At 40.4% G+C, this 19,971-nt stretch overlaps 1 protein-coding gene across 6 annotated transcripts in view; it reads left to right on the forward strand.

The window, feature by feature from the left end:
- The window catches only part of LOC106048543 (protein unc-13 homolog B), a 212,313-nt gene that overhangs the window by 146,954 nt on the left and 45,388 nt on the right, over positions 1-19,971 (forward strand). For all 6 annotated transcript variants that reach the window (XM_048053930.2, XM_066987693.1, XM_048053933.2 and 3 more), the window contains 9 exons: positions 1,962-2,131; positions 2,908-3,023; positions 5,097-5,260; positions 7,526-7,676; positions 8,612-8,680; positions 11,181-11,270; positions 12,669-12,803; positions 13,603-13,736; positions 14,673-14,758. In XM_048053930.2, coding sequence (XP_047909887.1) covers positions 1,962-2,131; positions 2,908-3,023; positions 5,097-5,260; positions 7,526-7,676; positions 8,612-8,680; positions 11,181-11,270; positions 12,669-12,803; positions 13,603-13,736; positions 14,673-14,758 — 1,115 coding nt within the window. The remainder of the gene's footprint in view (positions 1-1,961; positions 2,132-2,907; positions 3,024-5,096; positions 5,261-7,525; positions 7,677-8,611; positions 8,681-11,180; positions 11,271-12,668; positions 12,804-13,602; positions 13,737-14,672; positions 14,759-19,971) is intronic.

A 19,971-nucleotide genomic window follows, 5' to 3' on the forward strand; every position in this document is an offset into this window, starting at 1 on the left:
GAACCTAAAGTAGATTTAGGTCTAAACAGTAAATGTTTTCCTAAAGGAAAGAGCAAGTTTTTGAACATTGGTAGCAAAGAAAAGTAAGATCAAAGCTGTCTTAACAAAGAACTGCAGTGCCAGAAGGTGAGGTCTGAAGAAGTCAGGGGTTAACTTGTTGGTGCTTTGTAAATGCCACTGTGTACTGATCTGTGTTTTTAGGCACATGTGTCCTTCTGAACCTCTATGGTACTGCCAGGATGTACATTAGTGTACTGTGTCAGGAACAGAGGATTTCTTTCATGTGCTTATGCTGTGTTGCCGGTATGCACTCAGATAAACTAGAGAGCTACAGAAAGCAGAAATCCAAGCATTCCCTGCTTGTGAACACTTGCTGCATTTTTTTTTTTTTCAAAGGAGAACATCCTTGAAGTTGAGGAGGAAGAAAGGGAGAAACATTGAACCTTCTTTCTTCTGATCTCTAAATACAGCTTTGATTGCACAGAGAAGGAAGGAAACAAGGATGCTTTCTGCCAGTGATCAAAACTGCCAAAATTGATCAAAACTGATCAAAATTACTCCTAACTTTCACAATAGTAATTCCCAGATATCCCTCTTCGCTAGAAAAATCACTAGAAGCTGCAGGGTTGTCTGTTAGGCAGTCCTGGATCACAATAGTGGCAATAAGACCTCATATGATTTCTTCGTAAGGAGCATGCAAATACCAGTCACTGCCATATCCTATTGACCGGGCTTAACAGATCTCTTCTGACCCATTTCTTCCTTCTCCCTGTTGCTTAGCAACAGATGCAGCATGTTAATGTTTAAAAGGCTGGAAAACAGGCCTTCAGCAGAAGTTGCCTGTTTTCATAGGTTTTATTTCCTTGAGGGCAGACATTTGTAGTGGTTATGGTGAGTAAATCACCCTTGTCATGGTCTCATGTGAGCATTCAAATTGCTTTATTGTATTGCATGCCCTGTAAATGAGCAGAGTTTTTATTATAAGGTCTTTTTACCCACTTCTGACGTCCAGGAGCCTGTTTGTGTCCACAAAAGGTGTATGAGCACCTACAAAGAGAGGGGGCTGCAAATTCTGCCTGTGCATTAGGCTGAATGGTGCAGGTTCAGCAAACTGTAAAATGCTTTTTTTAATGGAAATGTCTTTACTGATCTGCCTAAGACACGGGGAAAGTATCAGTCTCAGCTGTGAATAATAGGCAAAATCAATTCCAGTAATTAAATACCAACTTTGCAACTAATGTATCCCACCCTTTCATCCCACGCACAGGTAATGTTTGTATCATCTGAATATAGTGTAGTGTACATTAACACACTACTGCTTTGTGACTGTTCTGAAGTAAGAGAACTACCTTCACCTGGGCTATTTATCTTTTTATTAAAAAAGAGCATGAAAAGTGTTTGTCATCGGTGTTGACCATGCTGTCCTAGATACTGCACATGTGTAAACAGAAGTAGCCTTCAACACATACAGCCCAATGTGAGATCATGTATGGGGAGGGCTATCAGAAAACAATGTGATGCTTATCAGTGTTTCTTTGGGGGTGTGCAGGCTGAGTTTACCAGCCTAGCTATCATCCAGCTTTTGCAAGCTTCACAGGAAAAACAGCAACAGTGAAAAAAATCCCCCAGTTCGGGGAGCTGCTCCTGAGAGTGAGGAAGAGCAGAGGAGTCACAGCCACGTAGCAAGTCTGAAGTTGGCGGCTGCGGTCAGCGCGCTCTCCTTCAGTGTGCATCTGAAGTGCAGTATCTAACACGTCACAGGAGCATTTAGAGTTCACCAAAAAAATGTTGTATGGTTCCTATCAGATTCTATGCTTTTAAATAAAATAATTGTTTGTTTATATCTTGTTTATGCATTGCTCTGTTGTTAGGCAGGCAGGTCAAAGGGAATGTAAAGCGTTTAGTGTAGAAATGTCAGCTACATTATGAGCTCTTCAGTATTATATTTGTCTTGTTCTCAGTGAGTGCCATAATTCCTCTGACCGGATCAAGGTGCGAGTGTGGGATGAAGACGACGACATCAAGTCTCGTGTCAAACAGAGGCTGAAGCGTGAGTCGGATGATTTCCTGGGACAGACAATCATTGAAGTCCGTACGCTGAGTGGTGAAATGGATGTGTGGTACAACCTTGGTGAGTGGTGCTTTGGGACTGAAAACATGTCATGTATTAGTTTGGGAACATGTGAGAACTATCTGGGCAGTTTGCAAGAAAGGACAAAAAAAAAAGCCTGCTTGACTAGGTGATTTTAAGGGGCATGATGATGCTGCAGAGCAGCTGCAAGGCTTTTGTCCCAGTTAAAATGAAGTTCAGTAGTATAGCCTGTCAGAACAGTGATGTTTTTTTCTGTTGTTAGGCACTGGAAAGTAGAATGGGTAAATGCTTGGAGCAGGGCTGGAAGTAAGGAACAAATTTCACATCAGTCAGCTGTATCGTTAGAAAACGGATCTGAGCAACATCTTCCTGACATACTGGCATTTTCTAAGTGGCCTTGGTAAAACCTTGTCTTGGCTGTGCGTGTGATATACTGAACTCCCTTGCTTGCTGTCATTTGAGTCTTTGTCTAGAGAGGTTTGCAGTACATTCCTTGGTGGTTCTAGTTCAGCTGACTGGATCGAAGCTCAGGGACCCTGTAGCATGTGCTCTCAGAAGGGCTGGCTTATTTGTAAAGAAGTGTATGTAGTTCTAGCTAGATGTGTCATATCTAGAGTGTATGTCAGTGATTTGCTGATATCTACTTAGTTTTTAATGTTTTGAAAGAAAAAAGTTAGAAAGTTTTCTCCACAGTAATATTAACCATAAATTCAGCCTGAGCTTCCAGCAGTTTCTGTTATAGAGTTGCCACACCAAAGATGACTGTGCTCTGAATGTGAAAAATGCATGTAATTGTTGATGGTTTTTCCTTCTAGAGAAAAGAACAGATAAGTCTGCGGTGTCTGGGGCTATCCGTCTGCAAATTAATGTGGAGATCAAAGGCGAGGAGAAAGTGGCTCCATATCACATTCAGTACACTTGCCTTCATGAGGTAAGGAGCAGTTCAGCTCATTCATTGTGATGTTCCTCATTTCTGTCAAAGCAGCAATTTTCTGACCTCTGTTTCCTTAGAATGTTCCTTCTTGCCCTAGGTGAGCCTTCTTTTCCCTGCTTCACAGGCCTGGAAAGTCACTGAATCATCAGACCTGCGTTTGTACAGAAGGCCAGGAAGGCTTTAGGCACCCCGCTATGCTGAATGCTGGCTGGCTCAGTCTGTCCCACTGCCACAGCTGTGCTGCTGTCAGGCAGTGATCAGACAGTGGTCCAACTCATAGCCCCCACTAGTATAACATGAAGAAACTTCGGAATTTCCTTAGCTGATGTGTTCAGTATGTACTATACCTGTGTCTTTCTTTAGGGAAAGCCTTTTAAATGTCAAACTCCAGCCCAGATCTGGTTCAGAATTAAACATTGCACATTCCTTTTGGGATCCCAGATATGCAGCATTTCCACGGGAGATGCTGTATTTTTTCCTGCTACTTGTCTTTGAACATTGTGAACAGAACTGCTTGTGTATTGCTTGCAGGAAGAGGCAGTTATATCATTGCAGTTTCCACCTGGACAGTTGGTCTGTGATGCATGGTGGGCTATAATATGAAAAGTTACATTTTCTACCTTAGCTGCTTTTTGAGTAAATTCTGTTTGGGATAGGGTTTTGAATCTGGCCTTTGAGCAGTGCAGATATTGTTGGTATAAATTCCTAGTACCACTGGTGTGTAACTATGAACAATTATTAGGGAACGGAAGATAAGCTGTGGTTGCTGGGTACTGATCTATCTCAAGATGGACTAAGATGGGCAGGCAGAGCTGTAGAAGTTGGGAGAAATTCAGAGAAGACTTATGAAAATGTCTGAGTGATTCGTGGTGCCCAGTCTATTTTATCAAGCAGAAGGCATGTGACAGGATTAGTCTCTTAAGTGCCTGAATAAGGAAGAGTAGCAATAGCCTCTTTCACCTTATAAATAAGAATATCACAAGGTCCAGTGAAGTTTAAGCAAATTCAGATTAGAAAAGGACAGATGTGTCACAGGGACGAATGTTCAGCTACAGGAACAACATTTTTTTCCAGACAATGGGTTTGATGATCCCTGCAGTGTCTTTTGGCCTTACCAGGAAAGAGACAGACTAAGCTTAAGTGATCAGTTTCTTTTAGTAGGCTGTGTTGTGTTCTTCAATATACAGTTTTTGCTGTTTTTCAATTCAGTGACTGCTTCTGCTTGGTAATCCATTTCATTTTTATCCTTCCGATGCGTGATCACTTGCTTCCCCTCATTTTTGCAAGTATGTCTCTTATAAAGTATCACCTTCTTTCATTGGTACATCATAAAATGAAGATGATTTACAGCTAGAATAATTTAATGAGGAAAAATAGTAGTGTAAAACAGTGTCTCCTAGCTCCTAATTAGATCATTAGACTTTTGCATCCCTTACTACCAGGAGCCAGCTGTCTGAAAAGCTGATGAAATCTGTAAGTGACATAAATTTGAGGACTACTGAGAAACCCACTGAACTGAATTGCAATTTCTGCACAGCAATAATAGCTTGAAAGGCTTTCCAGTGTTAGATAAAGCAAAAGGTTATGATGAACAATAATGCAAGTGTCCAGTTGTTAATGGTGATTTTAAGGATGTCCTTTAAAAAAAAAAAAAAAAAGATTTGGACTGTTCCACTGTATAATAATAATTACAAAGCTGATACAGGGCTGTTACCTCAGCTGGCTTAAATAGCTTGTCCATGTTAAGTCAATCCTTTGAGGACAGAAGTGTGTAGGTTTCAGGAAACTAATTAGTCTGACTTCACTGCATTGAAGCACTCCTCTGCATCATTCACAATGTTGGGTGGTTAAAATTGTAGGTATGTGTGTGGAAAAATTCAGCTGGGAGCATGCGAGAAGAAAAGCAAGTCAAAGCACAAAAATACATACTGGGTAGGGAGAAGGCAAGAGGGAGGAGAGCAAAGAAATGTGTGTTAGTGCCGCCTCCTTGGCAATTCCAAGCTGGTCATGAAACTCACTTGGCAGCTTCAGCAGCTTTGCATATAATTTCTTTCCTGTTTTGTATTTCAGAACCTCTTTCACCATCTCACAGATGTGCAAGGGAGTGGAGTGGTGAAGATCCCTGATGCCAAAGGAGATGATGCCTGGAAGGTGTATTTTGATGAGACAGCTCAAGAGATTGTGGATGAATTTGCAATGCGTTACGGCATTGAATCAATATACCAGGCCATGACGTAAGATGCATTTGGTGTTGTCTTTAGTGCAGATATTCATTGTATCTAATTGATGTGACTGTTAAGATGAAATGTCTTGGTAATGGAATACTATTGACATGAACAGCTACTCCTTAAGGGGCTTACTGTGAGCAGAAAGTGACTGCATGTCTCAGTCACTGATTCCTCAAAGTCAAGAAGTTATTGTCTGACAAAGTGCCGGACTTTAGGCTCCATCTGGGCAGTTTGCCTTTACCTTTAAAACTAATTCTAAAGAATTACACCAACTTTGTGAGTGTAAATGACCGTACTTTATTGTTGATAGCTTATTCTTGTTTTAAGAGTCTAAAATCTCTATTTGAAAAATCTGTTATTAAAAAGGATCCCACTGAAGTTTTTTGATGACGTGAGAAGGGAAGAGATTTTGTGAAACTGTTTGTCCTACAGGTTTGTTGTGGCAATTGATACAGTCCTGAGAAATCACTGTTTTCCCAGGTACTGCTGGAGGGATTTACAGGAAGCTTGAGTAACGGAGCACTAATTTGTCCTGTTTGGATCTAGGCTCATGCATTTCTTGATCGTCAAGAGCATTTTTCTTGTCACTGTACTTTTAGTTGGATTTGGGATTAGCCATTCTGCTTAAGGACTAGTAATGCTGTGCTTAGCTCATTTCTTATTTTAAACACAGTATTAAATACAGCAAACTAACATGAAAAAGTTCACTACTGAACCTGAAAGCTTTGGGTGTTTGGGTCCTCGGATGAGTTATGATGTGTAATTATGGCATCTTGCAAACACTTTTTTCTGCCTGCTAATTTAAGCTGAGATGGAAAGCAATTGGAAAGTACTTCTGGAGGTATAGTCCTGGCTCACAGCAAGGCTAATTTGGAAGTTGGACGAGACTGCTAAGAGCCTCTTTCAGTTCCTTGAAATTCTCTGAGGAGGGAGATCCACCATTACTCTGGGCTCCTCCTCTTGGCTTGTATTATTTTGGAGGAGAAATTCCAAGTTGAAAACCAAGTTAGAAAATCTTGTGTGGAATTTCCTATACCGTAACTGCTACATATTGTTGCTTCTTTTTTTCATCCCTCTGAAAGGATTTTTGCCTGGCTCAATCCTCTTGCTGACCCCCCCCCCCCCCCCCCCCCCCATTTAAGTAGTACAGACATTGATTAGATCCTCACACCTTACACTTTCTCTTCTTCAAGCTAGACAAACCCATTTTATGTGTCTGTCATTTACAGTGAGTGCCTAAAAGAGCAATTGGTATCATGTAGCCAGCAAGTTAACATTGTGGCATAGTTATCATGTTTATCTGAAATACTGATTTGTGTGTTTCTCTGAAATTGTCTCACTGTGGCTTTTTTGGTTATGATTATTTGTAGGTTAATGAACACAGAAGCTAATGTCTGATGAGTCCCTTGGGGAGAAAACTACATTTAGAAGATAGTTCCCAAGTTTAGTTTGGGAGTTCAGTGAGGGTTCTTGCATGAAAGAACTGCTTAAAAATTGCCAAATTCTCCTCTCTGTTGGAATGAACTTGACTTGCCAGGTCTTGTAATATCAGACCTCTCAAGCTCTGATTATTTTTCCCCTTATGTCTAACAGATTTTCTTTGATTGTTTAATCATTTCACAAGTCTGAATGCTTCTGGCATAATTTTGAGATTTCCTGCAGGATGGTTTCTTGCACTTTAATGAGAGCAGTTAAATGGGAAAAAGCAAATGAGCATGCATGCTTCCTGCAGGCTGGAAGGGTTAGCCCTAAGGAGTCACTTATCAGTGCAGCACAGAAATAATAGTGTGTGATCTCGCTGTGCTTGAATGCTTTGCAATCCCTGCTGCCTTATGTCACCTCAGAACCTGTGGCTGCCTCAAGTAGCAGTAAATTATATAGATTTCTGTGTGCCAGGCTTGGCTCTTGGAATTGGCATCAGGACCCGGAGTATTACCTAAGTCATAAGCTATTGGCAACAGATTGTTGGGTTGACAAGCTCTTTTATGCCGTGGAAAGAAATGTAGAAAAAGGTTTTTTCTTTCTTTCTTTTTTTTTCCCTATCATATGTATTGTTTAGATGTCATCTTTTGTGAAAAGCTGGAAGCAAAATGCTGGAGATTTACTAAAAGGGAGAAGACAAAACTTGCACCTGTTGAGGGTGCTACCTAGAGCAGGATGGCTATTAAAGGGGTAGGAAACTTGGCTGCGTTGTGTTGTGGAAACCATAGGCATGTCAGGAAACACTACATGGAAGAGTCCAAAATGACTTACTGTACTGTCCTTTTGCAGGCATTTCGCATGTCTCTCCTCCAAATACATGTGCCCAGGTGTGCCAGCTGTGATGAGCACCTTACTTGCTAATATCAATGCTTACTATGCGCACACAACTGCCTCCACAAATGTGTCTGCTTCAGACCGCTTTGCAGCCTCCAATTTTGGGGTATGTTTGGTGATACAACTGGATTTCTCTATTTTGCCTATGGTATTTCTGCCTGTGAATAAATAAGTTGCTCTGTTTAAGGAACATTATATCCATGAGAAGTTGGAAGCCATCAAGCCCTTTTAGACTAGACAAAGCAGAGCATGGTTTATTGTCATCATCACACAGTTTAGATATTAATCAGTGTGATGCATTGTGATGTTTAGTCTTCATGTTCAAATTGCACTGGAGCACAGATGGTATGGAAATGAGCGAATTGTATTACATTCTGCGTGGTGATGCTGTTGATAAAATATACCGTGTAATCTGATGGTTTCAGAACTTTGTTTTTAAAAACAGCAACTGCTTAAAGGGAAATAAAAAGTCTGTCCCACAAATGGTTCAATTGTTTTCCATAAAACGTGTTGGAGTTGAGCATTCTGCAAAAGTATCTAGAATGGCTCAAGCTCCTTTGCTAGACTGAGAAATACGTACATTGAGGGAGGAGTCTTTTCACAAAGCCAAGCCAGAATCTAGCTGAGACCTGACCTCAAGAAAATGGCAACAAGAACCCTGCAATGCTTGTTATTGAATTGATACATAAGATCTTTGAGCTGTATCATTGCTCCAAATTCGACTCTTTTCTGATTGTTCCCTTACTCATTTCTGAATAAATATTTTCTCTTAAACATACGGCTGGTACAAACTGTTAGCAGAAATCAGAGGGGTTTTGTTCTACCTCTACTTCAAAGTGATAAAGGAATGTTTTTCTTCTACTTCTAATGTTACACAAACTTCAGAAGTAATTACAGTATAAGAATAAATACACAAAACAATGCATCAGTATTGCTTCCTCCCACTCTCCTGAGATCTGTCACTAGTTCTCTGATATTCTGCATCTTACTGTGAACACGGATGGGACAGTGATGATATATGGTATGTTTTTTGCTCAATAGAAAGAACGATTTGTGAAGCTTCTGGACCAGCTTCATAATTCACTTCGGATTGATCTCTCAATGTACAGGGTGAGTGGGAATAAACAAAATCTTTTCAGGCATTGTGATAGGCAGAGGGGAAACACTGGTTGGATTTTCATTATGTCCCTGAGCATTTGGTTAGTTTGTCTCTTATGGAACTATATTTTGGTTTTCCTCATGGGTGGAATTTAAACCCTGTTCTTTCTTCCAATATAACTTCCTCAAGGCTTCTAAAATAATCTGAGGATTGTGAACTATGCTTATCTCAGATATTCTCCCAGGAATGCAAGCTGATTGGATTAATTTATTTGAATTATTATCTGCTACTTCAGGTATCATCTACAAAGGGGAAACAGACTTGTTCTTCTCTGTGAGAGAAATCTTTGAGAGGACCCCCAGCCATGTTGTCATTTATTTTAGGTCTGACAGACTCGAATCCCTGTCCCTGACTTTGTATCTGTACTTTGTATCTGTAGGATGTGCTTTCAGGTTGAAGACCCCCCCCCCCCCCCCGGCCCCAGGCACACACAGACACACACACACACATACACACACACTTCACCACATTGGGGAAGGGATAGGTTTCAGATGTTGGCATTAGTCCTCCAGGCTTCTTAGGCCCTCTAGTTCCTTTCTTTGCTACTCCAGAGTCAAAATAATCTTAATAACAAGTCTGTTACTGGGCTTTTTTTTTTTTTTCAGTTACTTCATTTTAAGTAGTGACTAATTCATTGAAAAATTGAAATATGGTGGCAAAATGTGAGCTTTGATTTTTATTTATATATTAAAAAGTAGATCCTATCCTGGGTGGTACATTTATCTGAAAGACAGTAAAGCATACAGAAAAGGGGAATGTGAGTAGACTAATAAGAGAAGTGCATTAGGAAGACAAGCAAAAGGACATAAAGTGCAGGGTGCAGAAGATAAAAGGAATGTTGTGTAATGAGCGATCCTAAAAGAGAAGGTGCAAAGAGAGCACTGAGTAGCAGAGGGAAAATTATCAGGGCATGGCAACAGGAAGCTATACTGGTGATGCCTTTTATTTGTTTGGTCTTCAATAAAAGCTGCTTTCAGGTGGCTAATGCAAGTAAGCCTTGGACAAACAAGTAAGATCTTTGGTAGAAGACCAGGAAAGTTTTGTACACTTTCAATAATTTTGATGTTTTCTAATTGACAGTGTAGTTAGACAGCAACTGTCTGGAGCGGTCTGAGTCCTCTTAGTGATTATTTTAAGACCCTGGGAGGACAGGTTAAGTTCTGGAAGGAAAAGGTATTTCAGTTTCCAACTTTCAAGAGAGGATATGACAATTTGCAGTTTAAATTATCCAGATTAAGTCCCTCACCCCTGTGTTGATTCAAGCTATTTGGAAGCACTTAAAAGAAAACAATGAATAAACAATGAAAATCCACACCATATTTGTAAAAAAGATAGTGTCGAACCAGTGTTTTCTCCCCAGGGCAGGGTGATGGGCCTTTGGGAGAAGAGGTAGAAACATCTCAAGAGTAGCTTGAAGTCACACTCTGCATAATTATTTTGAAAAGTGTTTTGTGAACAAGTGAAGTTATTCTGTATGCACGTCAGTAGTTCTTTTCTGTTGGTTCATTCCTGGCTGACATAAACATAGATAGATAATATTATAGGTATTCAATATAGATAATATTATATTTTCCTGATTATTATCGGGATTATTCAGTATTATGATTATCATCATCAGGGTTATATAAGGATAATAATCTTGATTATTGTCCTTATCAAGAACATGCATTCATTCCCCAACATTCATCTAACATTTTGTGTTTAAATCTTGATTTTTGGTAAATACCCTCAGTGCCAGAAGGAGACAGAGGCAAAGACACTCACTCACTCACTTGCTCACACTTTTGTATCAGCATCTGGAAAGAACAATCAGACTTTAATTTCAGTGGAACCCAGAGAGTGGAAGGGGAAACAATGGTTACAGACAGCAAAGTGCTGGGGATGGTATGTAAAATAAGTGCATTAGAGTGAAAGAGGCACTGGAGGATAAATGCTTATCTTGGTGGATTGAATCTGAGAGGGGACTGAGTGGTTATGATGAATTCTGACAGTGAAAAAGTGTTCATTTTCTCTTCTTAATGCAGTTTGTTTCTCTGCAGAGGTTTCAAGTACAGCACACCTTTTGGTGTCTCAGAAAAGACAAAAAGCAAGCAGTGAGTGCAGAAAGGGAAGGACCTGTGCACACAACCTCAGGCAGCAGTTCAGGGCTGATGATGGTGAGGCTGTTGCTCATTGCCAGCTCCTTCTACAGCCAAGGAGAGATCTCCTGCTGCTGGGGGTTGTCTGTGTCCTGGCATCCACAGACTTCATGTTCATATGAGAAACTATTTAATTAAGCAAACATATGAGCTTCTTCAGCAAAAAGGCCATATTTACTGAGCATTGTTTTGACTGGTATAAGCTTCTCGAGCAGGAAATGTTTCCAAGACACTTTCCTTATTTAGAACGTGCTTGAAGCTTTGCATGGATCTGACTGTGCTTTCCAACAGGATTTCCATTTTTTGTCAACAGAATAACTTCCCAGCCAGCAGTCGTGAACGGCTGCAGGACCTGAAGTCTACAGTGGATTTGCTGACCAGCATTACTTTTTTCAGGATGAAGGTAGTGTAATGGATGGGGATGGCAATGGGACGTCTTCAGTTCCTGCTCCAGGATTTTTTTTTTTTCCAATTTTTAAACTACTTTATGCCAGCGTGCTTTAGATATGTAAGGAAAATGAAGGTTGTCTGCTGACCATGCATGATACTTCACTGTATTTTGTTTCATGAATACGAAAGCAGTTTTTCCCCTGGGGTTCTTCAGTCATAAATACGGTATGCATGCGCACGCACACAAAAATTGGAAGGGGGCAGGAGGAAGTTTTTCCTATAAAACTGTCTACAGCATTTATCAGTCATGACCATCTCTTCACCATCTTTTATCTAGTAAATATTTTAAAATGTCTTTCTTGCAGGGTAAGATACAGAAATTGGATATTATCTATAAGTAGAGATCCAGGAGAGTTGTTCTGCCTGTTGTTATGCCAGTTCTATCATTACATTTATTGTTCTGGCAACATGTAATGAGATTATTTTTAACGCTTGATTTTTAACCCTTTGTTTTAACTAGTGTTGTAGGTTAGCACATGTCACTTAGCAATTTTTAATCTTACCAAAAACGAAGAAAGATTTTCATTAAAGCTATTTGAGGAAGAGCTTAAAATTCCAATCGTAAGCCCTTTAGTAAATAATGTTTTAGAACATTCAAAATACAGTCTTCATTCAGACGGTATGCCTGCATTAAAAGTTTGGTTTATAGAAATACTCTGAAAATTCTAGAGTAGTGATAATATCAAAATTGTCTCAGAGTATGGTTTCATGGAGTGATGCCTGGTTATCTGTTGTGGTAACCTGTGGTATTTTTCTAAACCAATGTAACAATGAAATAATTAAAAGAACTGTTTTTACAAGAGGGGAAGGCCTATCAACTGGCATGTTGCTATGAATTCTGATGTGATTTATATTCAGTAATGCTGGTGAAGAAAGATGTCCTTAACCTTCCTGTATTTAAAAGCACACAAGTGTCTGGTCTTCAGCAAGACTGCAGATTAGATATAATGTCCTCTGATAGCCTGTTGCGTGTTCTTCCAGTGGTTAAAAAGATTATTCAGTGGCTTTATAGCAAAGTCCTATAAATTTAGCAGAAATTGCATGGGCTTGGCTCAGATTATGCACATTAATCTGTGTGATTTATTTATTTGGAAGAATCTTCCTTGACATGTCAAGATCTCTCTTATGTTCTAAGTGATCCTGCAGGGACATAAGTGTTGTCACTCCTGTTTTATACCTGGAGAGGCAAGCCACAGAGACTGAGCGGAGATGTTCATGTTTTCGGGTCACAGACAGCACAAGTTGCTGAAAACAGATTTGCTTGTTCCTGGGTGGTTCCAGACAGGTGACTTGTTCTTTCCTGGTTTGGTTTATGAACAGTACTTGAACAATTCTTCCTGTCTCTGTGCAGGTTCAAGAGCTGCAGAGTCCACCTCGAGCCAGCCAGGTAGTGAAGGACTGTGTAAAAGCTTGCCTCAACTCCACCTATGAGTACATTTTCAACAACTGTCATGAGCTGTACAGTCGCGAGTACCAGACAGATCCCGTGAGTAGCTGATAAGTAGGCAAAAATGAAAGTTTATGATTTTCCTAAGATAATCACGCCAATACTAATTGACGTAAAAAGCCAACATAAATAAAATTTTGACTTGTTCTCTTCTGAACACACAAAACTTGTAATCAATTAATGAGCACTAATGAGTAAGTAGGAGATGATAATTGTTTTACAGTAATCACACTACAGTTTGTTTTCCCAGTCTCAGCTGCTTTATTTCCTGAGCAGATATTTCTGAATGGAAACTTTGATGCAACTTTGAGCAAGCAAAAACTAAGTAGGCTGATCAAGGAGACTATCTTTAGCTTTGATAAACCTCAAGCAGTGAGTTTTTGTCTTCAGTTCTGGCACCTGGTATACTACACTGGGCTGAGGATCTATCTTCAGACACAAACTGTTTTCAAATCCATGAGAGCTCCCACTCTGTGGTAATGCATACAGAATGTGTCAACATGGATATAGTCATCAACTCAAGTGCCTAAAGTGCAAGTATTTGGAACAAGCTTAGAGCAAATGATGTCTCAGCAGGTCTCCTGAAGCCTGACCTTCTATTGGCATGGTAACTGCCAATAAAGGGGGATTAGCCGCCAGTAAACAGCATGGTTTGGCATGTTACCATGGTTCATATTAGATGAAGCAAGTTGCCAGCAGACATAATATAAATGCTTCAGAAGAAAGTGCTCTCAGGTAATTACTGTTTGGAGTTTGTAAGGAGCATCATGATCTCCGTTTGTCGGCTTCTTCTTTGCCCTTTAAATTTACACTGGTTTTCCAATGGCTTCTTTCACAGAACAAAAATCAGGATCTTCCTCCTGAGGAACAGGGTCCCAGTATCAGAAACTTGGATTTTTGGCCCAAACTCATCACTTTAATAGTTTCCATCATAGAAGAGGACAAGAATTCTTATTCCCCAGTACTGAATCAGTAAGAGTCTTCCATGTCCTTTATGGCTAATGCTTGTCTCTCTGTGTGCCTCTGCTTTATTTGTTAAACTGCTTTCTATCTCTTCTGTCATTTGTGTATTTATAGAAGTACTTATCTTGTCTGTCTGTCTTTGTCTTATTTGTCTCTGTCTATATAAATAACTCTTTTTGATTGGGATGGAAGAGTTTCAAAAGGTTCAGTTACGATGGCGTTCGAGCACAAACACCCTGATTATTACAATCCTGAACTCAGGGAGGCACCTGAAAATGGGGTGAGAGTTCTTCTGTTATTTTTTTTTTTGGATGCACAGTAATGCACACAATGGTGCCATGGTGATAGTACCTTACTTTGTTATTTAGGAACATGGTGTTCTGTGCTGCACTGGGAAATTGCATTGGGTGGGGTTGGCTCAACACTGCAAAGAAAGCTGAAACTGGGCTGTTTAACTTCCAACACTCTTCCAACAATCCAACAGGGCAGGAGAGAGGGAGGTAGCTGTGAAGGTATTTATACCCAAAGGGTTAGATTATGCCCTAGAGATCATTGATCTAACATGACATTAACACCTGATTACTGTTCACCCAGCAGCCTAGTAATTGTAGAGAAAAAAAAAAAGCTGAAATAGAATAACAAAGTGAAAAAGATACAAGGTGCATTGAGATCACATTCCTAAAACTACTGTATATGCCTGTACTATGGGAGATATCCAGGGCGGACTTGAGTTAAAATGAATCTCAACAGCAATGCTGTTTTCAGGCTGCTTAATCTTTGCCACACATTTGAGGCCATGATCTCCAAAATCTAGCTGGTCATTTCTCTGTGTGAAGGAAGTATCTGTAATGTTGAGATTTTCAGCTTGTAGTTTAGCTGAGTACTGGGTATAGAGGGACCCTTTGCTTGGATACATGCCAAAGCCTCTCCCAAATGTCCCCTCAGGTTTCCTCAGGAGCTTGCTGTTGGTAAGATCAGCGCAGAGGTGATGTGGAGTCTTTTTGCCCAGGATATGAAATATGCCATGGAAGGTAAGAGAATTTCTTGCTGCTGCCAGCTGACTTGCCGCTGACCTCTAGGTCTCGATCCATTCGGGGTAGCTGAGGCTTAAGCACATTAGTAGAACCACTGTTTGGAGCAGGGATTTCTAATGTTTTGTTCGTGGACAGATGCTTTGTGGGTGAGAATTGAGACTGAAAACTGCATGACATGGTCTCTAGACCTTTTGTCAGGCTGCGTTGCAAGCTATTTATTGTTGTCCCAGCTGCTTTGAAATCAGAATTTCACTTTGGTCTGAGGCTATGATGGCTAAGATCAGCAGCATCTTCATTCTGCAGTGTACAATGGTGGAAAAGCCTAGAGAAGCAGGTGGACTCTCATGTCTCTGGATGATACAGTGTAAACTGTTTATGCTGTTAGTGGAAATGTGGTGCTAGAACAAATCCTGCTGCAGACATTTTCATTTTAAGTGAGTCCTGGCATAATTCCACCAGACTCACAGTAAAAGAGGAATTTTACTGTTTCTGAACACGGGTTAGGCATGTGTAGAGCCCAACAAACTCCCAGAAGGAAATTCTGCCACTCTTCTAATAGTTTATTACAACTTCTGAATTTGTTTTTTGACCTATAAATTTATTTGCAGAGTGCAGACTGCTTCTTAGAAGGTTCAGAAAGTATCCAGCTCCCACTCTCTCTGCAACTGTGGTAGCAGTTTTTTTCTCAATATTTTGACCGACTGTTTATAATCATCTGTAAGGTGACAGTCTAAGAAAACAAAAGTGCTTGGTGATGCTTACAGCATGCTAGCTGTAGTTTGTATTCCAAAACCTGGTCAAGTTAGACTCTTATTTCAGACTGCTAAAAAAAACCACAAACAACAACAAAAAACCTCTGCCAGCTAAGAGATTTTCTTTAATTTTGTTCTTCAGGAACAGTCTGTGGAGTTTCTCTGTAGGTAAAGGAGATTGACTCCATCTATTTCTTAGTCTCTGTCAACGCAGCGGGGTAGATGCTGTGCTGTGAGGACACCCTTTGCAAGCTCTAGGCTTGAATTTAGCAGATCTAGATGAAAAGTACTCTTTTCGGTGTTAGGAACTTCTGATATATGCTTGTACCCCCACAGTGTCTTCCTTTTGTGAGATCATGTTGACGTAAGAACAAGACATTAGAAAGAAAGGGGCCAAGACCTACTGCATTAAAGTGTCTCTTTTGTAGTGTCTGGCACTGCTGGCTCGTGTTAAAGAGAAGGCAACTGTGCTTACTTCATGTTTACTTTCTCTAGAAACCGTTTGTTCCTGCAAGCCCTTTAGGCTCCCCTTTCCATTTTGTTCTCATTTAGCCCTGTACACTCACCCGCAGGAATTCATTTTGCACTTCTACATGTTGAAAGTGCCCTACTTAACTCCTTTCCTACCAGCCACAAGAACTCCAGTTCTCCAGATCTAGTTGCTGGCTTCTTTGCCTAAGACTCCCTTACCCCATTGCATCTAAAATGCATATGCAAAAGAATACTGGTTGTGTGAACCTGACAGATTTTTTCCCCTTTTGAATGGCTTTATTTGATTGCCAGTGCCAAGGTTAACTCTGCCTCCCAGGTTTTCTCTGCTCACATCTTGCACCTTATGTCCTTTTGACCTTCCCAGTGATTTTGTCCTCCCTTGTACATCTGGGCTTATTTTATCTTTTTCTGATATCTTCTGGTCAGTTGTGAGCTTCTTAAGCCAAGGATTGACATAATGTTTCCACCTGTGAGTTCATTGGTGCATAGCAAATAGTTGTTAAAAGAGCGTCCCTCTTCAGAGTATTTTCAGAGTGAAAAGGGTGGACACAAAGACATCTGATTGGATGGGAAAGGGTTTCCATTTTGAACAAAAGCTGAGAAACTGTGTGGGGTGCATGTGTATGTTTCTACTGTAGCAGTGCAAGTCCTGCAGGAGAATTGAACAATGATAGAGTCTGCTGAGGTGTGCGTCTCTTCCAGATATATATTCAAGAAAATCCTCAGGGTGCAGAATTCCATTTGAGTTGAGCATATTTTCTCACTGCTTTGCTCTCCAGAAACTTATGAACATAACCTTTAGAACAAGCTCTACAATAATTCAGTTATGGACCTTACCACATGTATTTTAAATACATGATTGGATTAGCTCACTGCTTTTTTTTTTTAAAAAAAAAGGAGAAAAAGGGATTAAAGGAAACAGATTAAGTGATGTGAAGGATGATGATTAGATTTGCTGTCATCAACTCTTGTCTCTGTCATTTTTCAGTCTGAGTCACTAATTTCTCTACCAGTTTAACTGTGTCAAGAGTTTTAAATTCCTGTCTTTGCCAGCTTGTGGAGTAGTCCCTGGGCACACTTCTGGTGTGATCTGACATCTGCATGCATCAGGTGCTTTCTGCAACAAAAACTGATCTGTTTTGTGGAGATACATGCACATGAACCCAGAGTATAATACCTGCTCCTAACTTTATTCATGGTGTTTTCCCTTGTGTTCTGTTCCTAAGTTCTGGATAACATGAGCTCATTCACCTCACCAAGCGGTAAGTTTGTGCTTTTTAGTAGAGTATATAGTTTTGAGTAGGCAAAGACTTTCAGCACCTGTAGTTTTAGTATTTTGGATGTAGTTGCTAACGTTAGCGTTAGTGTCCTGTAGTTTTATGCCAGTGATGAGCAGGTCAGCAAAGAAGACTCAGAAGACTGTACTACTGCTGCAGAAATGGAGGGTATGTGCTGCTTAGGAGACTCCTGTTCTGACTAGTCAATCTAATTGTTTTTTGATGGTACCCAATATGCTGAGCAGCTCTGGGTGAGAGCCCCTTTGTTGGGTCCCAGGCATTAAGCTGCAGATAACATCCAAGAGACTAACTGCCCAGGTCAAAACTCCAAGTTCCTGTGTGGCATTATTCTGTCCCTCCTGGCTGGGGTGACACTGAGGATCTGGGGCCCTTTTATTCTGCTGTGTCAGTAAATTTGCTTCCACATTACTACACATTATATACATTCCATTTTTCCATCGATAGATTCCACATTTGCTACACATTACTAATGTGTAAAATGTCATAAGTCACAACAACGAAATACCTATTTTCTATTTAAAATATATTCTGGAATCAGTAGCACTGGTCGTGACAGCAATGTTTGACTATTGGAAGGCAAGTGCACTGCAGACCTATCTTTTGCCTTCATCTCCCCTAAGGAGACTCACATGCTGAGACACAGCAGCTCTAACATCTACCAGGTTTGTTTTGTTTTTCCTCTCCCCAAAAGTAGTGACAGCTCAGGGCACTGTGAACAGCAGACCTGGCCCTTCCATCCTCACTGGAGAAGGCAGTACAGAGGGAGGCATTCATGAGTATCCCTTGTTCCCCATCAGCCCAAGGGTAAAACAGATCAGACAGAGATGTTGTGTGGCCCAGATTTGGCTGTAGTAGGGTAGAGTATGTTTTTTCCAAGCCTTGCAGTTAGCTCCACATCTGGGATGCTGACTTGTGCTCAACAGCTGGATAGCCTCCATGTGAACCCACTTCGGGCTGGCAGATGAAACTAAACTGGAGTTAACTAGTTTTCTCACCATCCTCTGTGAAGCCTCTGTGACCCAGAAAGCACCAATTTCCCAAGCAAAGAGGGATTCTGCTCTTCCTCTATGAGGAAGCCATTAAATGACAGTAATAGAAAATTGATATCATCCCTACCAACACCATTTCATCTTATTTTGAACACATTGGTGTTAATAAGGTTGTAAATTGAAAGCATCTCTGATAGGAAGAGAGACTGAGTAGCCTTGGCAGGCAGGATTGAAATAAATCATGCTGCCACAATCTCACTTATAATGAGGGGAGGGGGATTAAACGCACACACAGATGCCAGCTGTCTAAAAGTATTAACACTTCAACAGACTCAGTACCTATTAGAGTTTCTTTGCAGGAATTCATCATTATTTGCTAGAAATTATCACAGGGAAAGTAGGTTGATGATCAGGAAGAAAAATCCACAGAGGGCAGTCTGCTGGCCTGTGGGTTAAGGATGTGGTGGAAGTCCTGTTCTCTGATTCAAAAATAGAACTGGCCATGACACTGAAAAGCATGCTGCTAGGAAGCAGTTCCCTATTAATACCTTAATAATATGGCCTCAGTGACCCTAAAAGCCCTTCTCCAGAGAAGAGTGTTTGGAGATGAAATCTGCTGAGGAAATGTGAGAGAATTATAGAACTCTGTGGTCTTTAGAGGGTAAAACACCAGCAGGTCCTGCAAAATATCTGTGCACTCTTTCACTGTTGCTGCCACTTAGCTCTTTAAAAGTTAGCAGAAATGTGTTAAGAGTGATGGCTCCTATGCTCCTCACTTTATTTTTTTCTAAAATGTGTTTCAATCTGAGCATCTGAAACGCAGGTTGCACTGGGTGAAAGGTGTAAGTGTAATTTTACAAAGTATATCTCTGGCTGACATGTTTCCATGTTGTCTTCAAGTGCTCTTAAACTTTCCCTTAACAGAGAGAGAGGTGATCAAAACCATACAGGGTCCATAGAAGAGGGGAAGACATATATTGTAAGCTGTTGGGGTTGAGTGGGTTTTGGGATTTGTCAGCTTTCTTTGTGCTCCAGCATGTTTGAGATGTTATAGTTCACTTTTGTCTTTTCTGTCACAAGCCCCACCTTTCTTTCGCATACGTAAAGTTCTCTTTTATGGTGGTAAGAGCTCCCTTTTCTTTTACTTTTTTTCTGTAGTTTTGGCCCCTTGGTGTCAAGCCTCTCCGTTACTGCATAGGTGGCTAGGTAGCAGCAGTTCATGGGCTTTTGCTTCTGTGGTTGCTTTGCATCTTCCTTCTCTGCACCTTAGTAGTGTTTTGAATGTCCTACCTCAGAAAAAAGGTTGAATTGTTTCTAGTGCACTGCTTAATTTTGTTGAAATAACTGTGAGTTTTAACTTCTTTTTAACTTCTTTTTTACCTACAACCTTTATACTTTGCTGCTGTTACATCCACCACTGTTACATACGCATGGTCATGTTTTGACAGCTAACATCATGGCTAGGAGCATTTCAGAAAAGAATTACTGATGGCCAACTTCACTTGTTGTGTGCATGATGTTAAAAAAAAAAAAAAAAAGAAAACAGGGCTCAAAGACTCCCTACGAGATTCTGACCTAAGTGCACATCACAGTGAATCTGTTATTTTGGCTTGAGTGGTTAAAGGTATGTATCCACCTTTTCATGCAGTGGTGATGTAATTTATACTTCAATCACAGGA

The sequence above is a fragment of the Anser cygnoides genome, chromosome Z (assembly GCF_040182565.1).
Source record: "Anser cygnoides isolate HZ-2024a breed goose chromosome Z, Taihu_goose_T2T_genome, whole genome shotgun sequence".
Taxonomy (NCBI): Eukaryota; Metazoa; Chordata; class Aves; order Anseriformes; family Anatidae; genus Anser; species Anser cygnoides.